The sequence below is a fragment of the Anolis carolinensis genome, unplaced genomic scaffold (assembly GCF_035594765.1).
Source record: "Anolis carolinensis isolate JA03-04 unplaced genomic scaffold, rAnoCar3.1.pri scaffold_11, whole genome shotgun sequence".
NCBI classification, from domain to species: domain Eukaryota; kingdom Metazoa; phylum Chordata; class Lepidosauria; order Squamata; family Dactyloidae; genus Anolis; species Anolis carolinensis.
Window position 1 is genome coordinate 8,277,623 of NW_026943822.1, and position 27,262 is coordinate 8,304,884.

At 42.6% G+C, this 27,262-nt stretch overlaps 2 protein-coding genes across 8 annotated transcripts in view; one reads left to right on the plus strand and one right to left on the minus strand.

Moving 5' to 3' along the window:
* cilp (cartilage intermediate layer protein) overlaps positions 1-9,555 on the plus strand; it is a 37,724-nt gene extending 28,169 nt beyond the window's left edge. For both annotated transcript variants that reach the window (XM_062963347.1, XM_008119433.3), the window contains exon 9: positions 6,378-9,555. In XM_062963347.1, coding sequence (XP_062819417.1) covers positions 6,378-8,719 — 2,342 coding nt within the window. In that variant the 3' untranslated portion in view covers positions 8,720-9,555. The remainder of the gene's footprint in view (positions 1-6,377) is intronic.
* Positions 1-25,615, minus strand: part of mtfmt (mitochondrial methionyl-tRNA formyltransferase) — a 54,732-nt gene extending 29,117 nt beyond the window's left edge. For 4 of the 6 annotated variants that reach the window (XR_010000937.1, XR_010000935.1, XR_010000936.1 and 1 more), the window contains exons 1-8: positions 25,478-25,615; positions 22,920-23,132; positions 18,731-18,853; positions 18,362-18,464; positions 17,384-17,459; positions 15,909-16,000; positions 15,047-15,128; positions 11,976-12,058 (exon numbers count right to left, since the gene is read on the minus strand). Coding sequence is in view for 3 of the 6 variants with exons in the window: in XM_062963352.1 (XP_062819422.1) it covers positions 11,976-12,058; positions 15,047-15,128; positions 15,909-16,000; positions 17,384-17,459; positions 18,362-18,464; positions 18,731-18,853; positions 22,920-23,132; positions 25,478-25,563 (858 nt within the window). In the remaining 3 variants the exon portion in view is untranslated. Of the gene's footprint in view, positions 1-9,912; positions 10,514-11,729; positions 11,890-11,975; positions 12,059-15,046; positions 15,129-15,908; positions 16,001-17,383; positions 17,460-18,361; positions 18,465-18,730; positions 18,854-22,919; positions 23,133-25,477 lie in introns of those variants that run through there. The other 2 variants (XM_062963350.1, XM_062963351.1) reach the window with 2 other exon arrangements.
* Between the last annotated feature and the right edge of the window lie 1,647 nt (positions 25,616-27,262).

Sequence of the window (27,262 nt, forward strand, 5' to 3'; positions counted from 1 at the left end):
TTTTTTGTGTAATTCAGTAGCATCATTTCTGATTTATTCCAATTTATTTGTAAACCTGTTGTCCTTCCAAATGTCTCTAAATAATCTTTTATCCTATCCATTTTATCCACCATATTTTTTATACATAACAATGTATCATCAGCAAATAAGCTTAATTTTTGTTTTGCCTTTGTTCCTACTCCCTCCAAATTTGTATCTTTCCTAATTACATTTGCGAATAGTTCAATCACCATAGTGAACAAAATTGGTGATAAAGGGCACCCTTGTCTTGTTCCCCTTGTCACTTCAATTTCTTTAGTCACTCCATCATTAATCGCTACTATTGCCGAATTTTTTGAATAATATTGTTCTATTAATCTTTTTATCCTAATTCCCATTCCAAATTTGTTCATAATTTCCTTTAATGTCTGCCATTCCACACAATCAAAAGCTTTGAATATGTCTAATGCTAATATCCCTACTTTTATCTTTTCCCTTTGAGCCCTTCATATTTTATTTATTACTCTCCCTATCAAGTTTGACATTTGTCTCCCCTTTACAAATCCACATTGGCCCATTTTTATGTATTTACTAGCTGTGCCCGGCCATGCGTTGCTGTGGCTGATGGGAATCATTTGTTGACCAGTTGTAATAGCAGTGAATAGCCTTGCAGTCTTAAAGTCTGGGTGTTTTCCTCTTACGTGAATCCTTGTTTGGTGAGGTGGAATACAATGGAATAGGTTTGCTGCTTGGAAGGCTGGGTACTTGCGTTGTAGCAAAATGGTTTTTTAGCCAATTTGAATGGCACTGAATAGCCTCGCTGTTTCAAAGACTGACTGCTTTCTACATAGGGGCATCCTTTCTTGGGCAGGCTGAATGAGACGGAGTAGCCTCATGGCTTGAAACCCTATGTACTATGAAGGGGAAATCTTGCTTGGTTAGGCTGAACAGCACTGAATAGCCTTGCTGTTTGGAAGCCTGGTTGTTTCCTGCCTGGGGGAATCCTTTGTTGGGAGGTGTTAGCTGGCCCTGTTGGTTTGCTGTATGGAATTCTCATTTTCAGAGTGTTTTCTTTATGTAATGTCCTGATTTTAGAGATTATATTGTTGCTTCCTGCCTGGGGGAATCCTTTGTTGGGAGATGTTAGCTGGCCCAGTTGTTTCCTTTCTGGAATGCCCATTTTCAGAGTGTTGTACTTTATTTAATGTCCTGATTTTAGAGATTATATTGTTGCTTCCTGCCTGGGGGAATCCTTTGTTGGGAGATGTTAGCTGGCCCAGTTGTTTCCTTTCTGGAATGCCCATTTTCAGAGTGTTGTTCTTTATTTAATGTCCTGATTTTAGAGATTATATTGTTGCTTCCTGCCTGGGGGAATCCTTTGTTGGGAGGTGTTAGCTGGCCCAGTTGTTTCCTTTCTGGAATGCCCATTTTCAGAGTGTTGTTCTTTATTTAATGTCCTGATTTTAGAGATTATATTGTTGCTTCCTGCCTGGGGGAATATAAAAATAATAATAATTTTATTCTTATATCCCGCCCCATCTCCCCAGAGGGACTCGGGGCGGCTTACATGGGGCCATGCCCAGACACGACAGCACAAATCAGATAAAACATTAAACCGAGCAGTAAAACTTCAACATGATTAAAAACAGTCATTTGTTGGGAAATGTTAGCTGGCCCAGTTGTTTCCTTTCTGGAATTTAGAGGGCTCCATCTAAAAAAAAACTAAACCAAAACATTGCGGCCTGGGGGCCTCCTTCCTTGGGACCAGGGCGCTTCCCGGCCTTGAGGCGTTTATCTCCAAAAGAAAAGAGTTAAAAGAAATGAAACCTTGGTCCTTGCGGCTTCCCTCCGGCCTGGTGGGAGGCGGGGGTGGATCTTGGGGGGGAAGGTTCGGGCTCTCTCGTGGCTGGGGCCGCCCTGAAGCCTGCGGGGCACGGAGGAGCCTGCGATAGTCTTCATGGGGAGGGGGGGCCTTTCTGGAAGCACCCCCCCCGCCTTCGGCTCTGCAGGCCTCCACATCCCAAAAAAAGAAAAGAAACCATGGGGCCTTGCGGCCTCGGGAGGCTGAGGTGGGTCGGGGGGGGGCCTCCCTCTGGCCTGTGGCGCATAGAGGAGGTGGCGCTTGGGGGGCCTGCTGGGGCCCCGCCGCGGCCTGAGAATGTTTACTCCACGGCCCAACCGCGTGAAGGCCCCTCCTCCTCCGACCACCATGGGGCCTTCCAGCCAGGCTGACGGCTGGGGTTTTAAGGTCCCATGGAGGTTTTTGACGGGATTTTTTATTGTATCAACCTAGAGGCGTGGATGATGGGTTGTGTTGTCCAATTTCAAGGTTGGGGGGGCCGTAGTTTAGTTGTTTTGCTCGGTGCCGCGATTCCATCACTCTTTTATATATATAGATACATACATTTATTTAATCAGCTATTATAGCTGATAATATTTTTGCATCCTGATTTACTAACGATATGGGCCTATATGACCCTGGATCTGTTAAATCCTTGTCTGGTTTAGGTATCAATATTATAAGTGACATTCTCCACGATTCTGGAATTTTCTCTCCTTTCATTATTCCATTATACAATTCTAACAATTTTGGTATTAACATTTCACTAAAACTTTTATAATATTCTGTTCCTAGTCCATCCATACCTGGAGCCTTCCCAGCTTTTAAATTCTTAATAACGTCTCTTCAGCTTAGAAATGGAGATGAGCACCAACCCCCAGTCAGACACGACTGGACTTAACATTGGGGGAAACCTTTACCTTATATAATGGGATATCTTGCAGATGAGACTTAAACCTCAGGAAGAAGTTCATTGATGTTTCATATGCACTTTGTACACATATGTTGAAGGGAATTTTAGACGCAATATTCTTAATAGCACTGGCCAAGAGGGCTTCACACAGTTAAAACCCGTGCGCCAGCTGCACCTTTCAGTTACATCCCGTTTGGACTACTGCCATGCTGCCTTCCGATAGTTCGGAAGCTTTAATTAGTACAGAGATCGGCAGCCAGATTGCTAACTAGAGTGCCGTACAGGGAATGGACAGCTCCCATGTTATGGCAGCTCCACTGGCTACCGGTCTGCTTCTGGGCTAAATACAAAGTCCTGATTATCTAATCTAAATCTATCTAATCTATCTAAATCTAAATCTAATCTGAATCTAAATCTAATCTAATCTAAATCCATAATAAAAGCATAAACCCGTATGTGTGTATGTGGCACAGGTGTCCACTCACACAGACAGCCTCCGGCCTCCACAAACAGGCTCCAGTTCCCAGTGCTGAGGAGCCACCAAGTGACTCTTTTCCACTGACATTCCAGTTACAGAGAGTGCCATGAATATGTAGCCCAAAACCTGCCAATGCCCTTCCCAAACACTACTAACCACCACCCAAGGAATGCTTTTGTTTGGGAACCATTTCATCCTAGATTTTCCTCCACCAAAGGCAGGCATCCCAGGGTTCTCCATTGCTGTGGAATTTGCACACTGCCCACTGCCCTTCCCTTTCCAATCTGTCTGCAGAACAAACAGCAGAACTGAGCAGCAACTAAACTTACTGGAGGAGTTTGGGGATTGACTGCACATGGTGGAAGTTGTAGTTCACCCTGCATCAAGTCACACCACTGTGACTCCTACTGGGAAATTTAAAGGATTTATAGTTCACCTACAGCCAGAACACTATGAACCCAAACAATGATGGGTCTGGGCCAAACTGGCCATGCATACCTGATATGCCCAGATTTGAATACTGGGGTTTTTTGGAGGGGAATTGCCCTAAACATTTGGGAGTAGTAGGTACTGGGATTTATAGTTCACCTGCAATGAATGAGCACTTCTAACCCTACCGATGATACACCAGGACCACACTTGGCACACTGAGCCCCCATAACCAATACAACATATTGCACAAGTTTGGGAAAAAGGGAGTTATAGTTCACCTGCATCCACAGAAATAGAGCCCCCATGACTTACTTTACATCCGGGCGGTGTTGGGGATAGACTGTGTATAAAGGAACATGCATATGGGAGTTGTAGTTCTCTGCACCAACTGAACACAGCTGACACTGGATCTACACTAAACTTCGAACACAGGCAAACAATGCCTTTCTCAAATGCTGGGTCCCCAAGCTAGTTACCTATAAAGCCCTAAACGGTTTGGGCCCAGGCTATTTGACAAATCATATCCCCGTGTATAAACCCGTTCGGGCACTGCGATCAGCGGAAGTGGCTCTGCTCTCGGTCCCACCCCTGCCTCAAACACGATTGGTGGGAATGAGAGAGGGGGCCTCTGGAACTCCCTCCCTAAAGAAAATAGAACGACCCCATTACTCTTCTCTTTTAAAAAAAACAACTTAAACCCCATTTCTGTGAATTGGCTTATGGAGAGGACGGAAAGTAGACTATCTCCGATTCTACTTTGAGATGTTGCTGACAAAAAATAATTTTAAATTATGGAAATCTATATTTTTGAATTTTCAATCTGTGCAATTTTTGTTTTTTGTAATGTTTACATTATCGGTTTTATACGATGTTTTTGATGGATTTATGTTTAATTATTTGTTAATTGTCTATTATGTTCTGTAATGGCATTGAATATTTGCCATTTTGTTTTAGAAGCCACCCTGAGTCCCCTCGGGGAGAGAGGGTGAGTGAAAATTACATCATTATTATTATTATTATTATTATTATTATTATTATTATTATTATTATTACTATTATTATTATTTTATTGTATGACACAGCAAACACGATAGATATGCTGGATTTCATATCAAAAAATCACAAGTCGAACACTTCCCAAGCGTTTAGGACTGTGTGATGTATTTTCGGATGATGCGCGCAGATCCCAGTCGGGTGGCCTTTTGCAGTTGGCAGATCGTAATTTTGTCAATGTCTATTGTTTCCAAATGCCAGCTGAGATCTTTTGGCACGGCACCCAGTGTGCCCATCACCACCAGGACCACCTGCACTGGTTTCTGCCAGAGTCTTTGAAGTTCAGTCTTGAGGTCCTGATAGTGGCTGAGTTTTTCCTGTTGTTTTTCATCAATGCGACTGTCACCTGGGATGGCAACATCAATGATCCAAACCTTTTTCTTTTCCACAACTGTGATGTCTGGTGTGTTGTGTTCCAGAACTTTGTCAGTCTGGATCCGGAAGTCCCACACCATCTTTGCGTGCTCATTTTCCAAGACTTTTGCAGGTTTGTGATCCCACCAGTTCTTTACTGCTGGGAGGTGGTACCTGAGGCATAAGTTCCAATGAATCATTTGGGCCACATAGTTGTGCCTCTGTTTGTAGTCTGTATGTGCGATTTTCTTACAGCAGCTGAGGATATGATCAATGGTTTCGTCAGTTTCCTTGCACAGTCTGCATTTTGGGTCATCAGCTGATTTTTCGATCTTGGCCTTAATTGCATTTGTTGTTGTTGTTGTTATTGTTGTTGTTGTTGTTATTATTATTTATAGCCTAAAGGTCAATTTTTTTTAAGGAGCCCCCAGTGGTTCAGAAGATTAAATCGCTGAGCTGCTGAACTTGCTGACTGAAAGGTCGGCAATTTGAATCCGGAGAATGGGGTGAGCTCCCGCTGTTAGCCCCAGCTTCTGGTAACCTAGCAGTTCGAAAAAATGCAAATGTGAATAGATCAATAGGTCCCACTCTGGCAGGACGGGAACAGCGCTTCATGCAGTCATTCCGGCCACATGACCTTGGAGATGTCTACGGACAACGGCAGCTCTTCAGCTTATAAATGGAGATGAGCACCAATCCCCAGAGTCGGACATGACTAGACTTAATGTCAGGGGAAGCCTTTACCTTTAAAGGTCAATTTATAAATAATGTTGGGTATTTTGTAACCCACCTTGAAGAGAGGCGGGTATAAAATAATAATAATAATAATAATAATAATAATAATAATAATAATAATAATAATATAATAGATAATAACTTCAAAGACTCTGGCAGAAACCAGTGCAGATGGTCCTGGTGGTGATAGGTACATTGGGTGCCGTGTCAAAAGATCTCAGCTGGCATTTGGAAACAATAGGCATTAACAAAATTACGATCGGCCTACTGCAAAAGGCCACCCTACTGGGATCTGAACGCATCATCCGAAAATACATCACACAGTCCTAGACACTTGGGAAGTGTTCAACTTGTGATTTTGTGATACGAAATCCAGCATATCTATCTTGTTATCATCACCACATTGAACCATTAGAAACAAATGTTGTCATTGTATCTCAGCCCCCCCATGGGAGAATTTTGGAATTCTGGATAAGGGATGCTCAACCTGCACTAACTTAGCTTGTCTATTTATATTTAATATTAATCTTTCTTCTCATGCCCCTGAATGAATCATTGTCCACCAAACCAATGTCAAAAATCTTTCTCAATAGGAAAGAATGAAGCTCCCTGCAACCCTCAGCCTGAGAGTCATCTTATTCAGCTTCCACATGACTGCTTCCAGAACTCAACCAACTCTTTCTCCTATGACGTTGGGAATTGTCTGTCCAAGACGTGCGCTGGAGCATTAGACAAAAGCCTCCGCTGCAAGGACGGCGTCACCAACTGCTGTGGGGCCACCAAAATGGAGATGCGAGAGCTGTCGTGTGCCGGATACACCCTTCCCATCAAAGTGACGGTGGAGTGTGGCTGTCAGAAATGCACCGAGGCCAAAGTCGTGGTTCGAGGCAGAGCCGTGGCTTCAGACACAGATGAGCCCATGAGGTTTGGCCACATTTTCATGGGGAACAACCGGGTCGGCATGACAGGTTACAAGGGGACCTTTTCGGTTCAGGTGCCGCCAAATACCGAGAGACTAGTGCTCACCTTTGTGGATCGCTTGCACAAATTTGTGAACACCACCAAAGTGCTGCCTTTCAACAAGAATGGCGGGGCTGTCTTCCATGAGGTCAAGATGTTACGGAAGAAGCCACCCATCACTTTAGACTCCAATGAGACTAGTATGATCTCCTTGGGGGACATGGAGGGAGATGATCCCATGGGCAAACTGGAAATCCCTCCCAATACATTTTACAGACAGAACGGAGACCCCTACACAGGGAAAGTCAAAGCCAGCGTGACTTTCCTGGATCCAAGGAATGTCTCCAATGCAGTGATGGCACAAAGCGACCTGAATTTTGTGGACGATGAAGGCGACATGCTCCCACTGCGGACTTACGGCATGTTTTCCATGGATTTCACTGATGAAACAGCCACAGAGTCCCTCAATGCAGGAAAAGTCAAAGTCCACCTGGATTCCTCCCAAGTCCGGATGCCAGAACACCTGGAAGGTATGAAGCTTTGGTCCCTCAACCCACAGACAGGCTTATGGGAGGAAGAAGGGGACTTCCAGCTTGACCGGAGCAGGCGCAGCAAACGGGAGGAACGGACGTTTCTGGTCGGCAACATGGAGATCAGAGAAAGACGGCTTTTCAACCTGGACGTGCCAGAGAGCCGGCGGTGTTACATCAAGATGCGTACTTACAGAAGTGAGAGGTACCTGCCTAGCGAGCAAGTGGCGGGTGTTGTGGTTTCAGTCATCAATTTGGAACCCACACCTGGATATTCTACTAACCCTAGAGCCTGGGGCCGCTTTGACAGTGGAGTGACAACCTCCAACGGGGCTTGTGTGCCGGCCTTCTGCGACGACCAAAACCCGGATGCCTATAGTGCCTACATCATGGCGAATCTTGGGGGAGAGGAACTTGAGGCTGTCCCTTCCTCGCCAAGGCTTAATCCGTTTGCCATCGGAGTCCCGCAGCCCTACCTCAGCAAGCTCAGGTATCAGCGGACGGATCACTTCGATCGCAATGTCAAGAAGACCGCTTTCAGGATCAGTGTGGCCAAGCCCACCCCGAATGCTGCCGAAGAGAGCAATGGGCCCATTTACCCCTATGAAAAACTGCAAGAATGTGAAGCAGCTCCCTACACAGCTGCTCACTTCAGGTTCTACAGGGTGGAGGGGGACCGCTATGACTACAACACGGTTCCGTTCAACGAAGACGACCCCGTCAATTGGACAGAGGATTACCTGGCCTGGTGGCCCCGGCCAGTGGAATTTAGAGCATGTTACATTAAGCTGAAAATCAATGGACCTCTGGAGGTCAACATACGGTCCCGCAACATGGGTGGCACTCACCCCCGGACTGTCGGAAGGCTCTACGGCATCAGAGACGTGCGGAGCATCCGAGACTTGGATTATCTCAACCTTTCGGCCGCGTGTCTGGAATTCAAGTGTAGCGGCATGTTATATGACCAGGAACGCATCGACCGGACCCTGGTGAAAATCATCCCACAGGGAAACTGCTACAGAGAGAGTGTCAACAGCATGCTGCACGAATACCTAGTCAACCACCTTCCTGTTGCCGTTAATAATGACTCTAGCCAATATACCATGTTGGCTCCCCTTGACCCGCTGGGCCACAACTATGGTATCTACACCGTTACCGACCAGGACCCGAGGACAGCCAAGGAAATAGCCCTGGGCAGATGTTTTGATGGCACCTCAGACGGCTCCTCAAGGATCATGAAGAGCAACGTCGGCGTTGCGCTCACTTTCAACTGCCAAGAAAGAGACGCGCAACAGCAAAACTTGTTCCAGGCTCTGCGGAACGTGCCCAGTCGGTATCCAGCAAGCTCTCTTCGAGAAAGGATCGGCATACGAAGGCCGAGCCAAAGCCGCAGAGGTCTGATCCGAGGGAAGGGCATTCCCTTTGCTAGAATTCCTCAAAAGTGAGCTCCCAGCTGCCATCTCTGACTCTCTACTAGCAGTTCTATGAAGATGAGAGACTTCTTGGAAATGCATGCATCAGTGGTGGTCATTCCCTTCCAGTGGGAGTAATAAACCCACTTCGGATTTTCTTCTGAACTAAAAGAGCAAACACAGGAAACGCCTTTAAGGCTCTGCTTTGAAGGGCATCTCAGTTAGCCCTGTTAAAGTTCAGACTAAAACCTGGAAAGGATTTATGGTCCCACAGATAAGGGCACCTCCAACTGTCACCATAAGATGATGCAAAGCCTCTTTCCCCAAACTGAAATGCTTGGAGATGGCCTTATACTGATATTCAGATCTTGTTCTAGGAACGCCACAACAGTTGTTGGTAGACAGCATTCATTCAGATTGTATTCCAGATTGTATGCCCTAAGCCGGATATTTTGGACTACAAGTCCCACCAGCTCTGGATGGCCACTGGTTGGACTGATGAGAGTTGCGTCTGTTCAGATCTGCAAGGCAGCAGGATGGAACAGAATCGAGGAGGAAAACAGGCACCCGGCAGCTGCTTTAGAACGCAACCATCCTTAACACCCACAAGTTGCTCTTTTCCAAAGGATGCCCTATTTAACAAAATCCGTTTGGCAGATTAGAAAAACCCAAGAATCAAATACCTATCTAATTATTAGCTTGCATTTCTACAAATACTGACAAAGGTTAGCATAAAGAACAGTAGACGGGGTATGCAATGTAAAGGAATGTACATAAAATATTTTTTTAGTGTTACGACTGGCTTTGCCAGCCCTATTAACAAATATCATTAACCAATAAAGAAAAAGAAGTGATTTCTTAAGACTGAATTTAACTGTAAGATTTCAAGTTGAATTGTGAACAACGGTATTTATTTTCTGTATTTGTGGAGTTGCTCTGTGTGTGCATTCCTTCCTGAAATAGCTGGTGGATTCACTTACTAATGGGTTGAAGGCAGTACATGTGAAAAGGATCCAGGGATTTTAGTAGACCAGTAGGTCCTAAGACTGAGGGCCCTTCCACATAGCCATGGTAACCCAGAATATCAAGGCAGAAAATTCCACAATATCTGCTTTGAACTGGGATATCTGAGTCTACACTGCCATATATTCCAGTTCAAAGCCTGATCTATGGTATGTCAGAATAGACACGCTGCAGATTCATTATTAATTGGGAAGTGCAAAGTAATGAAAATAATTTACTGCTCAACAATACAGAGTGCCACTGTTTTCTTGGATCACAAACTGGCAGTTTAAATGCAAAACCAAAACTATAATACAGTTCATACACAGACATGGGATACAGAGGCTAGGAAATAGCCTTTCCTGGGCTGGAAACGATTTTCAAGTTTCCAGCCACTTGACGATGGACACAGGATTCAAGGTTAGCAGACACCCTCAAGTCCTTTGGGAGATGCAGACGAGGAGCAAAGCTCAAATGATATCACTTCTGCTCTTTCCAGCCTTTGAAGTGTGCCAGGGATAAACTTTGCTTCTGGAGCAGAACTGATAAAGTGCTGATATATTATACCAGCATCCAGGTTATAGAAGCCCCAGGCTCTTTTGGATTGTGTGCAGGAGGTTATGACTGCTACTATGTGTTGTGAGCCTGCAACACCGTTCCTTTCGGGCTCCTTTTTGCTGCAGCCAGCTCGAGAGTCTGAAACCTGCATCTCCCAGGAGGCATTTTAGAATTCTGCTGAAACCACGGGTGCAAGTATCCATTGTAGAAATCAGCAGCGGTCAGCTTCTTCTTCAGAACGACCCCTTTAGCTCCGACCCAGCCTTCCTAGAAAGAGCACCAGCAATGACACTTAGGAAAGGCTCAGCAAGTCTGCAATCACATTGCACAGAAATGAAATGTAACACATGTTGGGCAAGTGGGCTTATTAACAAAAGACCCTCCCCATAAATGTACAGCAGAGTAACTTATTAGCAGCAGCGTGACCCAGCACCAGGAGCCAAAGGTGATTTAAAAAAACCAAAAACACACAGACCAATGTTATTTCTTCCTTAGGGGGCTTTTCTTAGTAGCAAAATAATATGGTTGCACTATTTACAAAAAGGAGCCCCCAGTGGCACAGTGTGTTAAAGCACTGAGCTGCTGAACTTGCAGACCGAAAGGTCATAGGTACGAATCCAGAGAGCGGAGTGAGCGCCAGCCTAGCAGTTCGAAAACAATCGAATGTGAGTAGATCAATAGGTACCGCTCCGGTGGGAAGGTAACGGCGCTCCATGCAGTCATGCCAGCCACATGACCTCGGAGGTGTCTACGGACAATGCCGGCTCTTCGGCTTAGAAATGGAGATGAGCACCAACCCCCAGAGTCGGACACGACTGGATTTAATGTCAGGGAAAACCTTTACCTTTATTTACAAAAACAAGGTTTCCATAACACAATTAAAGTTCTTTATACTTCTTTCTTTGCTTCCATGCTGGGCTTCTTTCTCATGCAGATAAACAGCTTCGCTCTCACAGAGCCTCCTCTCACGCCGAACTTACACAGTAGCTTCACACAGTAGCTTTACACACAGCAGCCTTCACACTGGAGCTTCACACATGAGGCCTTCAACCTGGGGCTTCTCTCATTGAAGCTTCTCACACTGGGGCCTACACACCAAGGCCTACAAAGCTACAGGCCCACCTGCTTTTATTGAACTACAGCTTCTGCTGAGTCATTTTATCCATTTAACCTTTTCACTGCTTGACTCACATTTTTGTAATTAAAAATATCTAGTTAATTTTAGTATTTCTGACAACACAGTCATTAGGAAGAAGCTGTTCAACTCTGGAACTTACTGCCTCTTTGGAGGCTTTTAAACAGAGGCTGGATGGCCATCTTTCAGGAGGGCTTTGATTGTGCTTTTCCTGCATGGCAAAAGGAGATTGGACTAGATGGCCTTTGGGGGTCTCTGCCAACTCAATGATTCTATGATTTGGGGTTTTGAAACATTCGGTAAAACCATGGCTTGTATCCCATTAGTCAGCTATGTTGTTAAACGTTCCCATTTGCAATTGTGCCACTATTGCTATGTATACAAATGATCCTGCAACCCGCTTTAAAAGCTCGGCAGCAATTTGGAGCAATTAACTTAATCTGGAAACAATTCCTTCAAAGGGAGCTGCATCAATGCAGTAGCTTGAGGAGACTCTGGTTACACTGACCTGCAGATATAGATATAGATATATACATACACATATATAAATACATATATATATGCGTTGAAACAAATATATATATGGACACATACCTTGCAACTGATTACCAGCGTCTCTGACTGCTTATGGTAGAACACTGATCCTGGGATGGCTTCCTTTTCTGCTGTTATTCTATCTGAACACAAAGCACATATTCTACATTTTACTTCTTTGCAAGCATCAAGCTCCAACTTATTGCTGTGATGCCCTGACTTGGCCTCTGGCACTTAAAAAGCCAAACTAAACAAAAAGACCCCACAATGCTTTCAAGTGTTTTCTGGACCTCTGGTTCTCCAAGAACAACCTGTGTAACTCAGAAAAGTGGCCAGTGAAAACAACCATGATCCCACGTCATTGACGTTTGCTACCTAGGGCAGTGCAAATAGGTTACGCGTTGCTAATATTTGTTGTTCTGATGGGACACAGCCCTTTCTCTACTATTCGGGTCATTTATTGCTTGTGCTTAAAGGAGTTTAAACACAGGCCAAGAAAAACTGTAAGTCTGCACAACAGGAATAACTTGCAGCAAAAACAAGTCATGGAAATTAGGGAGCTATATCCTTTTTTTGCAGACATTTCAGCAACATTTAAGATATGTTGTAGAAGGCTTTCATGGCCGGAATCATTGGGTTGCTGTGAGTTTTCCGGGCTGTATGGCCATGTTCCAGAAGCATTCTCTCCTGACTTTTTGCCCACATCTACGTTAGGCATCCTCAGAGGTTGTGAGACTCTAAACTAGGCAAGTGGGATTTATAAATCTGTGGAATAATGTCCAGAGTGGGAGAAAGAACTCTTGTCTGTTGAAGGCAAGTATGAATGATGCAATCTGCCATTTTTATTATTTATTTATTTATTTAATACATTTATATCTTGCCCTTCTCATCCCGAAGGGGACTCAGAGCGGCTTACGAATTAAATTTACATACAATATTATATTATTAGTATAGCACAATGCTGGCAATAAGTTACTATATTGTACTATATCAATATATTGTAATATTATTATTAATATTACATGTAATATATAATATATAATTAACATTATTATATTGTATTATTAGTATTATATTGTATTACAAAATAATATTATTAATATTATCTTCGAGAGTTCTTGGAGAACGGGAGAAGTCCCAGCAGATTGGAGGAGGGCGAATGTGGTCCCTATCTTCAAGAAGGGAAAAAAGAACGACCCAAACAATTACCGTCCGGTCAGCCTCACATCAATACCAGGCAAAATTCTGGAAAAGATCATTAAGGAAGTGGTCTGCAAACACTTAGAAACAAATGCGGTCATTGCTAATAGTCAACACGGATTTACCAAAAACAAGTCATGCCAGACTAATCTGATCTCTTTTTTCGATAGAGTTACGAGTTGGGTCGATACAGGGAATGCTGTGGATGTAGCCTACCTGGATTTCAGTAAGGCCTTCGACAAAGTCCCCCACGACCTTCTGGCAAATAAACTAGTAAAATGTGGGCTAGATAAAACTACGGTTAGGTGGATCTGTAATTGGCTAAGTGAACGAACCCAAAGGGTGCTCACCAATGCGTCGTCTTCATCATGGAAAGACGTGACAAGTGGAGTGCCGCAGGGCTCCGTCCTGGGCCCGGTTCTGTTCAACATCTTTATTAACGACTTAGACGAAGGGTTAGAAGGCACGATCATCAAGTTTGCAGATGACACAAAACTGGGAGGGATAGCCAACACTCCAGAAGACAGGAGAAGAATTCAAAACGATCTTGACAGACTAGAGAGATGGGCCGAAACTAACAAAATGAAGTTCAACAGGGACAAATGCAAGATACTTCATTTCGGCAGAAAAAATGGAAATCAAAGATACAGAATGGGGGACGCCTGGCTTGACAGCAGTGTGTGCGAAAAAGACCTTGGAGTCCTCGTGGACAACAAGTTAAACATGAGCCAACAATGTGATGCGGTTGCTAAAAAAGCCAACGGGATTCTGGCCTGCATCAATAGGGGAATAGTGTCTAGATCCAGGGAAGTCCTGCTCCTCTCTATTCTGCCTTGGTCAGACCGCACCTGGAATACTGTGTCCAATTTTGGGCACCACAGTTGAAGGGAGATGTTGACAAGCTGGAAAGCGTCCAGAGGAGGGCGACTAAAATGATTAAGGGTCTGGAGAACAAGCCCTATGAGGAGCGGCTTAAAGAGCTGGGCATGTTTAGCCTGCAGAAGAGAAGGCTGAGAGGAGACATGATAGCCATGTACAAATACGTGAAGGGAAGTCATAGGGAGGAGGGAGCAAGCTTGTTTTCTGCTGCCCTGCAGACTAGGACGCAATGGAACAATGGCTTCAAACTACAGGAAAGGAGATTCCACCTGAACATCAGGAAGAACTTCCTCACTGTGAGAGCTGTTCGACAGTGGAACTCTCTCCCCGGGGCCGTGGTGGAGGCTCCTTCTTTGGAGGCTTTTAAGCAGAGGCTGGATGGCCATCTGTCGGGGGTGCTTTGAATGCGATTTCCTGCTTCTTAGCAGGGGGTTGGACTGGATGGCCCATGTGGTCTCTTCCAACTCTACTATTCTATGATTCTATGATTCTAATATTATATGCATATAGAATATATTATATTATATATTATTGTAAATTATATTATATATATGTAAATAAGTACACATGTATATATGTATGTGTGTGTAAGTATATATATATATACACACACACACACAGTATGTATGTATATGTATATATATATATATATATCACACACACATATATAAGCATTTAATATCCTTGTAGCTTTAAAGCCTGGCTGCTTCCTGCCTGGGGGAATCCTTTGTTGGGAGGTGTTAGCTGGCCCTAATTCCTTCAGGAAGGAAGCAGCCAGGCTTTGAAGCTGCAAGGCTATTTAATGCTAATCAAGCTGGCCAATTACAACATTCACACTTGCCTCAAGCAGACAAGAGTTCTTTCTCCTACTCTGGACATTCTTTCACAGATATATAAACCCCACTTGCCTAGTTTCCAACAGACCTCACAACCTCTGAGGATGCCTGCCATCGATGTGGGCGAAACGTCAGGAGAGAATGCTTCTGGAGCATGGTGAGACAGCCCGGAAAACTCACAACAACCCAATGTTTAAGATATATTTATGGCAATACCTTGGATGTCATGTAATGTCTCCACTTCCAAGAAATCTAGCAGTTTGACAGCAGTCCCCATCCAGAGTGTTTGTAAGGGCATCTGAAAAGGTGCAGCAAAATAAAGCATACAAAAGTCACACCCAGGGTAGAAGCAGATTCCACTGCTGAACAGCTCTTCTTCCTCATCTTTAAATTATGGTCATTGATGTATGCATTTGTACCCTGCTTTTTTCTCAGGATTAAGACTCACCATCTTAAAACCATACAATGCAAAACACACAAAAGACAAACACTATACATTGCATTATCTGGAGCACTGTTCACCATTGTGAGTCCCTTTTAAGAGGAAAGCAGCATACAAATAAATGTAATAACAATAATGGGTGCGTCTTAGAATTGCAAGTGTATCTTATCTATTTTCATTGGTGTTGATGGTACTAAAATTACATCTTACAATCCATGATGTCTTACAATTGAAGTAAGACGGTAGTAATAATAATAACAAATATCAAAATAGAGTGAAACAATACAATTGTTGAAACCATTCAATTAAAATATTATTAAAATAAGTTTTTAAAAGTTAAATAAGGCAGGCATTTGAGCCAAAATAATTTGCTTCTCAGTTTTAATACATCTTGAGCAATGGAAAGACCCTGCTGTGCAACCCTGGCAGTGTTTTAGTGCATTCTTCAGATTCTTTTGCCACAGCATCAAAATAAAATAGCTAGATTTCTGCACTTTCTTGTCTAAACATTCTGCCATTTCAACTACAGGATTGGGGCATCAACTTGTTTCATTCCAGAGGCGACACTGGAGAGTCCCTCCCACCTTACATCCCCAACGAGTTACTCTTATAGGTTTATTTGCCAACCAGCCTCACCATGGAGCCCAAGGCACGATGCATCCGTAGGATCTGCTCCGCCGTTTGATCTTCCCACCGGATGCAACTCATCGCAGCAGTGACTTTGGGTGCTTTCAGGTCAAATAAAAGCACAAAGAGCAGTTAGAAATGCTTCCATCCCCTAAATAGCTCGATATATTTTCAAAAGCAAGCCTTTGAGGTTGCCCAACTAGTACTTATTTCCTACAGTATAGGATGGCTTTCTTATCCCAACCCATTACAGCCATTAGTTGATACAGATAGAATTATAGAATCCTAGAGTTGGAAGAGACCTCAAGGGCCATCCAGTCCAACCTCCTGCCAAGAAGCAGGAAAATCACATTCAAAGCATCCCTGACAGATGGCTATCCAGCCTCTGTTTAAAAGCCTTCACCACACTCTGGGACAGAGAGTTCCACTGCTGAACAGCTCTCTCTCACACACACAGTGAGGACGTTCCTCTTAATGTTCAGATGGAATCTCCTTTCCTGTAGTTCGAAGCCATTGTTCTGCATCTTTGTCTCTAGGGCAACAGAAAATAAGCTTGCTCCCTCCTATGACTTCCCCTCACATCTTTATTCATCATGTCTCCTCTCCGCCTTCTCTTCTGCAAACTAAACATCCCCAGCTCTTTAAGCCACTCCTCCTAGGGCTTGTTCTCCAGACGCTTGATCCTTTTAGTCGCCCTCCTCTGGACACATTCTAACTTGTCAACATCTCTCTTCAATTGCAGTGCCCAGAATTGAACATAGTGTGATTCCAGGTGTGGTCTAAGTAAGGCAGAATAGAGGGGTAGCATGATTTCCCTGGATCTAGACACTAGACTCCTATTGATGCCGGCCAAAATCCCACTGGCATTTTTTAGCTGCCGCATCACATTGTTGACTCATGTTTAACTTGTTCCCCATGAGGACTCCAAGATCTTTTTCACACATACTGCTGTCGAGCCAGGCATCCCCTATTCTGTATCTCTGCATTTCATTTTTTCTGCCTAAGTGGATATAGGTTTACAATGATGTAGTCCACATAGATTGCAACCATGCCAATTCTTATCTGGTCGGAAACATCCTAGAACTCACTGGAAGAGACATTTTACATCCAGCTAATGAAATAAAACAGTATCAAATCCCAGAATTTTTTTTTCATGTCAGGAGCAACTTAAGAAACTGCAAGTCGCTTCTGATGTGAAAGAATTGGCCGTCTGCAAGGACGTTGCCCAGGGACGCCCAGATGTTTTTATCATCCCTGTGGGAGGCTTTTCTCATGTCGCCACATGGAGCTGACAGAGGGAGCTCATCTGCACTCTCCGTGGGTTGGATTCAAACCGGCAACCTTCAGGTCAGCAACCCAATCTTCAAGTCAGTAGTTCTACGAGCACAAGGATTTAACCCACTGTGCCTCCGGGGGCTCAGATCCCAAAGTAATGATGAAGTCCATTAATCAATATCTAGATCGTGCATGAAACCAGTGCTTACCAAATGTGACTCCTTCCTTAGGTTGCTCTCTCATGTTCTGCAAACTTTCAGGTAAGTTTTGGAGAACAGCGATGAGCTGGGAAAGCAACATCCAAACAAACACAAGATTACATGAAATGAAAAGTTTTATTCACATTCCTATTCAGGATTCAGATAGCGTAGAGTTATGCGTTCATAACAGATTCCTCTTCAGGAACCGAAGAAGAAGAAGATGAAGAAGAAGAAGAAGAAGAAGAAGAAGAAGAAGAAGAGGAGGAGGAGGAGGAGGAGGAGGAGGAGGAGGAGGAGGAGGAGGAGGAGGAGGAGGAGGAGGAGGAGGAGGAGGAGGAGGAGGAGGAATATTCGCCAATACATCACACAGTCCTAGACACTTGGGAAGTGTCCAACGTGTGATCCAATACAACAGCCAGCAGAGTGTCTGCTGTGGACTCATCTTGCGGTGTTTCAAATAATAATAATAACAACAACAACAATAATAATGCATTGTCGAAGGCTTTCATGGCCGGAATCACAGAGTTATTGTATGTTTTCCGGGTTATATGGCCATGTTTCAGAAGCATTCTCTCCTGACGTTTCGCTCACATTTACCTATACCTCACAACCTCTCAGGATGCCTGCCATAGATGTGGGCAAAACGTCAGGAGATAATGCTTCTGGAACATGGCCATACAGCCCGGAAAACACACAACAACCCAATAATAATAATAATAATAATAATAATAATAATAATAATAATAATAATAATAATAATGTATTTATACCCTGCCACCATCTCCCCAAAGGGACTCAGGGTGGCTCACAGAAGCACCTTGAAATGCCGCATATAAACAGACAGTACATAAGCATATTCATTGGTGAACCTTACATATTCATTGGTGTAGAAAATATATAGAGATTGTTGCAACAGTCAGATTCAGGATCCTTATTGCAATTCTGCTATTTTAAAAAGCCCCATGAAAAAAAGGAATGTTAATTTACCAGTTTTGCACCTAGTTTGGATAATATCGACTCCAACTCTTTGGCCGAGCAGTGGGCTGGGACAGCAATAGATTCCTGCTTAATAATGGGGCCTACGTCAAACCTAGGAACATAACATAGAACATTAAGTTCTCTCTTTTAATATTCTGTTTATGTACAATTTGGAAACAGAAAGCAAACTCTAATAACTTTATGAATAAATGGTAGGAGAGGAAGAAGAGAATAGAGGTAAAAACAAAAAGGTTTCACACTAAGGGACACAAGGAAATGATAAAAATTTTAAGAAAATCCAATTACAACTTTGCCAGAAACAATAATTTAAGTTCCTTTAAAAAAAGATACTTATATTGAATGAAATTGCTGTTATACCTCTTAGGTCTGATCTGCATAATTGTTGCCCCGGTAGTCTGATCTCCATGGAGCACGGTGTGGATGATGGGTGCTGGGCCACGCCACCGAGGAAGGTAGCTGGGATGGACATTCAGAACGCCACTGCATCAGAACATTGGGAAGTTAGAATTGGACCAGTCATTCTGTAACATACATAAGTGTACAATGGCTGGCACCTTAGCCTTCAGCAGAACTTTCCAAAGTGAAAAATATGTATACAGAAAAAAGATATACGGGTATTTTAAGAATACCTTACAAAATAGTTTTGTAACAACTCAAGATGTTAAATGTGGAGAAAATAATGAAATAGCAATAAACAACAGGAAAAAGTCATACATAACCCGAGGAACTGGTAAAAGGAATGGCAGGCTACTAATCTCTAGTAAAAGGTAAAGGTTTCCCCTGACGTTAAGACCGACTCTGGGGGTTGGTGCTCATCTCCATTTCTAAGCTGAAGAGCCTGCGTTGTCCATAGACATCTCCAAGGTCATGTGGCCGGCATGACTGCATGGAGTACCGTTACTTCCCACCGGAGCGGTACCTTTTGATCTACTCACATTGGCATGTTTTCGAATTGCTAGGTTGGCAGGAGCTGGGGCTAACAGCGGGCGCTCATTCCGCTCCCAGGATTTGAACCTGGGACCTTTTGGTCCGCAAGTTCAGCAGCTCAGCGCTTTAACACACTGTACCACCAGGGGCCCCTTACTAATCTCTACCACAATAAAACTTGTTCCCGGTTTCCTGTTTAATTGTGCGCAATTTTTTTTTTTAATCGGACAGTAATTGTTCTACTCCAGAAGCTTCCTTTTTGTGGCTGCCACAAACTACGTTGCAATTGGGTTGCTGTGAGTTTTTCAGGCTGTATGGCCATGTTCCAGTAGCATTCTCTCCTGATGTTTTGCTTGCATCTATGGCAGGCATCCTCAGAGGTTGTGAGGTCTGTTGGAAACAAGGCAAGCGGGGTTTATACATCTGTGGAATGATGTCCAGGGTGGGAAAAAGATCTCTTGTCTGAGGCAAGTGTGAATGTTGCAGTTAGCCAGCTTGATTGAATGGCCTTGCAGTTTCAAAGTCTGGCCTCCTTTCCTCATTTCCAACAGACCTCATAAACCCCTAAGGATGCCTGCCATAGATGCAGGTGAAACGTCAAGAGAGAATGCTACTGGAACATGGTCATACATTATTCCTCATCAGGTTCTAGTCCAATGTATAGTTGATTTCCTGATGCACTTTATCTTATCCCTCGCCTGTGAGTAATTTCATTGCTTAGTTTAGCCCACCCGAGTTTTTCCTTACTACATGCAGCACCTCTTCTATCTCCCTCACCCACGGGCTAAAAAAAAAGGAAAGGATACAAAAAAGTGCAGGAAAAAAATAATAAAAAATAAAAGAAATAAATGATATAAAAAACCATTACATATACACAAAACAAATAAATAAAATTGACTTCCATCTATTGTATAGTGTTTTGTATGATAGTCTCTTAGTACATTTAATACGCTTATCTCTATTTGTTTTTAATATTATTCTTTCTTTGCTTTCTATTTAAGACATCTTTATATCATCATTTTGTAAATTTCTTTTAAATACAGTAGAGTCTCACTTATCCAACACTCGCTTATCCAAGGTTCTGGATTATCCAATGCATTTTTGTAGTCAATGTTTTCAGTACATCGTGATATTTTGGTGCTAAATTCGTAAATATGGTAATTACAAGATAACATGACTGCGTATTGAATTACTTTTTTTGTCAAATTTGTTGTATAACATGATGTTTTGGTGCTTAATTTGTAAAATCATAACCTAATTTGATGTTTAATAGGCTTTTCCTTAATTCCTCCTTATTATCGAACATATTTGCTTATCCAATTTTCTGCCGGCCCGTTTATGTTGGATAAGTGAGACTCTATTGTAGTTCTTAATTAGTTTCCAGTCTGTTTGTTTTCTAGGTTTGCCTTGAGTATTTGATAACAGATATGTTAATTTATCCAAATTCATAATTTCTAAAATTTTATTGAGCCATAATTTTATATCCGGTCTATTTTTTCCCTCCAACTTTTAGCGAACGTCATTCTTGCTGCTGTAACTAAGTAATTGAACAGAATTTCTTTGTTTTTATCTTTTTCTATGTCATACATGCCAGGAAAAAGAATTTAGGTTCCAAATTGATCTTAATTAGTAACATCTTTTGAATTCTTTACTGTACTTCTTTCCAGAATTCTCTAGCTTTCTCACACGTGGAAATAAGCCCCTTCATGCTTTCCGCATTTCCAACATTTATTCGAAATCTTTTTATAATAGTTTTGATAGTTTTTTTTTTTTTTTGGGGGGGGGGGGTCAGATACCATCTATAAACAATGAATAATGGACATTGAGCGCCAATCATCATCATCATCATTTAATTACTTATTAACCGCCCTCCATCCAAGATGCTCTAGGCGATTTACAAGATAAAATTGTAAAGGATAAAAACATACAAATACTGATAAAATTAACATAGATCAAAAGCTCTAGCAAAGAGCCAGGTCTTGAGTGCTAGGGTAAAAGGCCCTAACTCACACATGGCTCTCATCTAGGGCGGCAAGGCATTCCATAAGGCAGGGGCAGAAATAGAGAAAGCTCTGTGTCTGGTCCTTTCCAAGTGCACTTCTCTAGGACCCGGTATATAAAGTAAGTCGCGTTGGGATGGTCGTTGCGACCTCCGATGATGGGAAAAGGAGAGACGGTCCCTAAGGTACGATGGGCCCTGGCCGTAAAGAATTTTAAAGGTCAGAACTAGCATCTTATATAGACCACGATAATCAGTTGGAAGCCAATGCAGATGCTGCAGGACTGGTGTTATGTGGCATTTCATGGGTGTTCTTGTGAGTAGCCTGGCTGCCGCATTCTGAACAATATGGAGCTTTCGGGTCGTGGACATCGGAAGGCCAACATACAGGGCGTTGCAATAGTCCAGCCTAGACGTGACCGTGGCATGGATGACTGTTGCCAGCGCCTCATCAGATAGATAGGGTGCCAGTTGCCTCGCTTGTTGTAGGTGGAAAAAGGCCTGTTTGCTGGCAGCAGCGACCTGAGCTTCCATTGTCAGCTGCGAATCCAAGACGACACCCAAGCTCTTAACGGAAGGCGAAGGAGATAGGGCAGCACCATCGAAGGTGGGTAGCAAGTGGGTCAAATCAATCGAGCGGCCATGCCAAAGAATCTCAGTCTTCGCCGGGTTCATCTTCAGTCTACTAGCACGTAGCCAGTATGACAGAGCCTCCAGGCCTAGGGTGAAATTGTCTGGTATTGACGTTGCTCCAGGCTCCAAGCACAGAAGGAGTTGGGTGTCGTTCGCATATTGAAAGCAGTCTAGGCCGAAACTCTGAGCTAAACTAGCAAGGGGTCTAACGTAGATGTTGAAGAGAAGAGGGGAGAGAATTGCACCTTGGGGTACCCCACATAGGAGGGAAGTTCTGTCAGAGACTTGATCCATATACTCCACGCATTGACTCCGGTTTTGGAGAAATGAGCTGAACCAATTGAGGGCCTGACCGCGAACTCCGGACATGGCAAGATGGTGAATCATTAGATCGTAGTCAACGGTGTCAAACGCTGCGGTAAGGTCGAGAAGTACCAGTAGCGCTGATCCACCGCTATCAGACTGGCAACGGAGTTCATCTGTAATGGCAACCAGGACTGTCTCCGTCCCATGGCCAGGGTGGAAACCTGATTGGAAAGGGTCCAGGCCAGCTGTATCATCCAGAAATTGTTGCAATTGTCCCAGTACAGCCCGCTCTATCATCTTACCCAAGAATGGAAGGTTAGAGACAGGACGATAGTTGGCAAGGGTCATGGGATCCAAGCTAGGCTTCTTTAGCAAGAGACGAACCCTTGCCTCTTTTAGGTTGTCCGGGAAGATCCTGTTCAAGAGAGTCATTGATTATATTACTCAACGGATCAATCAGACTTAGCCAGTGCCCCATTCTTTATCGTCCATGGAGTCAGTAGGTTTTGTACCTCTCCTATGAAATATCTAACCATGCTGGAGGTTTCCAGCCATCGGAGGGCATGTTTTTATGATAGACCCAATTAGGGAATGACATTTATAACCCAGCAACAAACATTGTGTTACGCAGTGTTATATCACCCAGATTCATCTTGATACATGCAGTGACCACAGCCTTACTATGGGAACTTCAGGATGAGCTCCTCGCTGAGCAGGCGCCCAAAGGATGCCACGACGCCGACATCAAAGTGGTCGCAGGGACCAATGTCGGGCCACAAATGAATGGGGAGCCGGAGCTGCTCTGCGATGTTCTTGACTGGGAGTCCCTTTGGCAGTTTGGACGGCAGGGTCACCACTTCCAGGTGGTCCACTACTCGGCATGGGGTCGGCTCTCTGAAACAAATACAGGCAGTTCCCAAGTTACAAAGGACTCCTAGTTAAGAATGGGGGTGAGACAACAGAAAGTGAGAAAAATCTCCCATTAGGAAGGTAGGAAGATCCACTATGAAAAAGTTAATAATATGGGGGAAAAGGGGTCTCCACTGAAGCTTTCTCTGGGTTAATATGTTTTCATTTTTAAATTACATATTCATTTAAAAAAGTAAAAACAAATCTATATGCATGCATATATGCAACAACCAATGCAATACTGTGTTATCGAAGGCTTTAATAATAATAATAATAATAATAATAATAATAATAATAATAATAATAATAATAACTTTATTTATACTCCGCCACCATCTCCCCACGGGGACTCGGGGTGGCTTACACGGGGCAGTGGCCCAAACAAAATAAGGATAAAATATAAGCAACATAATACAAATCACAATATAAAAAAGATAAAACAGTAATACAATATATCAACTAAAATAACAATACAGGATAAAAAAATTGCATTTAAAACACATAAATGGTAAGACCGTAATAAATACAGGATAGATGATTAAAAACCCTCTGGGGCTGATTAATTAATGACTGTATCTCCGAAGGCCTGCCGAAACATCCAAGTCTTCAGTTGTTTCCTGAAGGAAGATAGAGAAGGAGCCAACCTAATCTCCCTGGGGAGAAGGCCGGAGTCACTGGGTTGCTGTGAGTTTTCCAGACTATCTGGCCATATTCCAGAAGCATTCTCTCCTGATGTTTCGCCCACATCTATAGCAAGCATCTTCAGAGGTTGTGAGGTCTGTTGCATACTAGGCAAGTGGGGTTTATATTTGTGGAATAATGTCCAGGGTGGGAGAAAGAAAGAACTCTTGTCTGTTGGGAGGCAGGTGTGAACATTGCAATTGATAACCTTGATTAGCATTTAATGGCCTTGCTGATTCAAAGCCTGGCTGCTTCCTGCCTGGGGGAATCCTTTGTTGGGAAGAGTTAACTTACCAATGGAGACTACACCACAGACATCAGAAGAACCGCAAGAACAAGAACAAGCCACGAGAGTAAAGACAAAGATCCACCCAGAGGAAAAGTGTTCTCACCAGACATCAAGTGAACCACAGACGGCATAGAGAAGCTTGTGAAGAAACACAACCTACAAGCTATCTACAGATCCACTAAGAGAATCCAACAAATGCTAAGTTCAGCAAAGGACAAGAGGGATCCTCTCACCTCTGCAGGAGTCGACCGTATACCATGCAGCTGTGGACAAGTCTACAGAGGGATCACCAAACACAGCAGCATTGCCCAAACATGAATCAAGGAACATGAAAGGCAATGCAGACTCACTCAACCAGAGCACTTGATGAGCCAACCTGGACACAGAATATTATTTGAGAGCACAGACCACTCTCACAACCACGTCAGGCTACACAGAGAAGCCAGTGAAATCCAGAAGCATGTGGACAATTTCAATAGAAAGGAGGAAACTATTAAAAGCAACAAAATTTTGCTCCCAGTATTAAAATAATCTAAAATCAGGACAGTAGATAAAGAACAAAAACTTAGAAAACGGGAATTATTGACATGAATCAAATAGGGCCAATGAGTCAACAACAACAACTCTTTATTGATTAATCAATTTTGACCATATCATAATTTAGATACACAAGCCCATATGTTAAAAATTAGACAGCAATATAAAAAACTGATCGCAGATAAAGAGAAGAGCTATAATATGAAAGTATGGTCTGATCTTGAACTGGCAATCTTCACACGTAACTCCATTTTCTTCTGGGATATTGTGGCCAAAAAATTAAAGGAAGTACGATTTGATATCAATTTACCTATTCCAGCAGCTCAATGGGAAGACTTTTATAAGGAAATAAGACCAGCTAACACCTCCTAACAAAGGATTCCCCCAGGCAGGAAGCAGCCAAGTTTTGAAGCTACAAGGTTATTCAATGCTAATCAAGTTGGCCAATAGCAACATTCGCACTTGCCTCCAGCAGACAAGAGTTCTGTCTCCCACCCTGGACATCCCAGATATATAAACCCCACTTGGCTGGTTTCCAAAAGACCTCACAACCTCTGAGGATGCCTGCCATAGATGTGGGCGAAACGTCAGGAGAGAATGCTTCTGGAACATGGCCATACAGCCCGGAAAACTCACAGCAACCCATCGATATATCTAAATTAAATATAAATATTTCTGTCTGAATGGAAGATACTTATTTGTCTCCCAATTTAATGTCGAGATTCCTCTTGAACTTGAGAATTTATATCCAGCTGCAAACTGCACGTTGGGGTTTTTGTTTCCCCACAGACACAGACACACTTCCGGTTGCCATTCGACCCACCGAGCCCCGCCTAGCGCGCGCAGGGCCCGTCCGGCGAAGGCGTCGGTGCCGAAGAAGAGCACCCGCCACGGCGGCCCACCCCGCATCGCCACGCCGCTTCCGGGTTTCTGGCCACGCCCCCATCGCCTCAAGCGTCATGGCATCACGCGGCACGGCGCCAATCCGGTCCCACCTCGCCTTTGTGGGCGTGGCTACGGGACTCGATTGGGCGGGGCCCTCAGGATGGGATCCACCAAGACCTTACCAAGTTCTCTTTGGGATGTGTGTATGTGTGTGTGTATTTATATATACGCGCACACACAAATGTGTACATGTGTATGTATATGTGTGTGTATATATATATATACGCATACATATGTATCTGTGTGTATATTTATATATATATATATATAGATATACACACAAATGTGTACATGTGTATATACATGTGTGTATATATTTATATGTATAGTAGAGTCTCACTTATCCAATGTTCTGGATTATCCAACACATTTTTGTAGTCAATGTTTTCAATGCATTGTGATATTTTGTTGCTAAATTCGTAAATACAGTAATTACTACATAGCATTAATATGTAATGAACTACTTTTTCGGTCAAATTTGTTGTATAACATGATGTTTTGGTGCTTCATTTGTAAAATCATAACCTATTTTGATGTTTAATAGGCTTTTTCTTAATCTCTCCTTATTATCCAACATATTCACTTATCCAACGTTCTGCCGGCCCATTTATGTTGGATAAGTGAGACTCTACTGTATATGTGTGTATTCATATAATATACATACACACAAATTTGTACATGTGTATGTATATGTGTGTATATTTATACATATGTGTATATATGTGTGTATGTATATGTGTGTATATACATACATATGTATATGTGTATTATATATATATACACAACACACAAATGTGTACATGTGTATATACATGTGTGTATATATTTATGTGTATATGTGTGTATTCATATAATATATACACACAAACGTGTACATGTGTATGTATATGTGCGTATATTTATACATATGTGTATATACGTGTGTATATACAGACATACATATGTATATGTGTATTATATGTATAATATATATACAAAAATCTGTACATGTGATTGTATATGTGTATATATACATATGTATATGTGTGTTTATATACACACATGTGTACATGTGTATGTATCTGTGTATATATTCATATGTGTCTGTGTATATATATATATACACATACAAATGTGTACATGTGTATATAAACACATGTATATATTCATATGTATATGTGTGTTCATATATATATATACACACAAATGTGTACATGTGTATGTATGTGCATATATGCATATGTATATGTATGTTTATATACACACATGTGTACATGTGTATGTATATGTTTGTATATATGCATAAGTATATATGTGTTCATATGTATATATACATACACATATATACGGTTTTAAATGTTTCTTTATGTTTGTTATCTTTTATTGATGTTTAATGTGTTATATACATGTTTATATGTGTGTGTGCTATATGTTGTGTTTTGTTTCATATATATAGATATAGATATAGATTTTTGTGTGTGTACACTTGCACACATATACACAGTAATTTATAAATATATAATATATTGTATATTCATATAATATTGATTATAATATTATAATGGAATACAATATTATACAGTAGAGTTTCACTTATCCAAGCCTCGCTTATCCAAGCCTCTGGATAATCCAAGCCATTTTTGTAGTCAATGTTTTCAATATATCGTGATATTTTGGTGCTAAA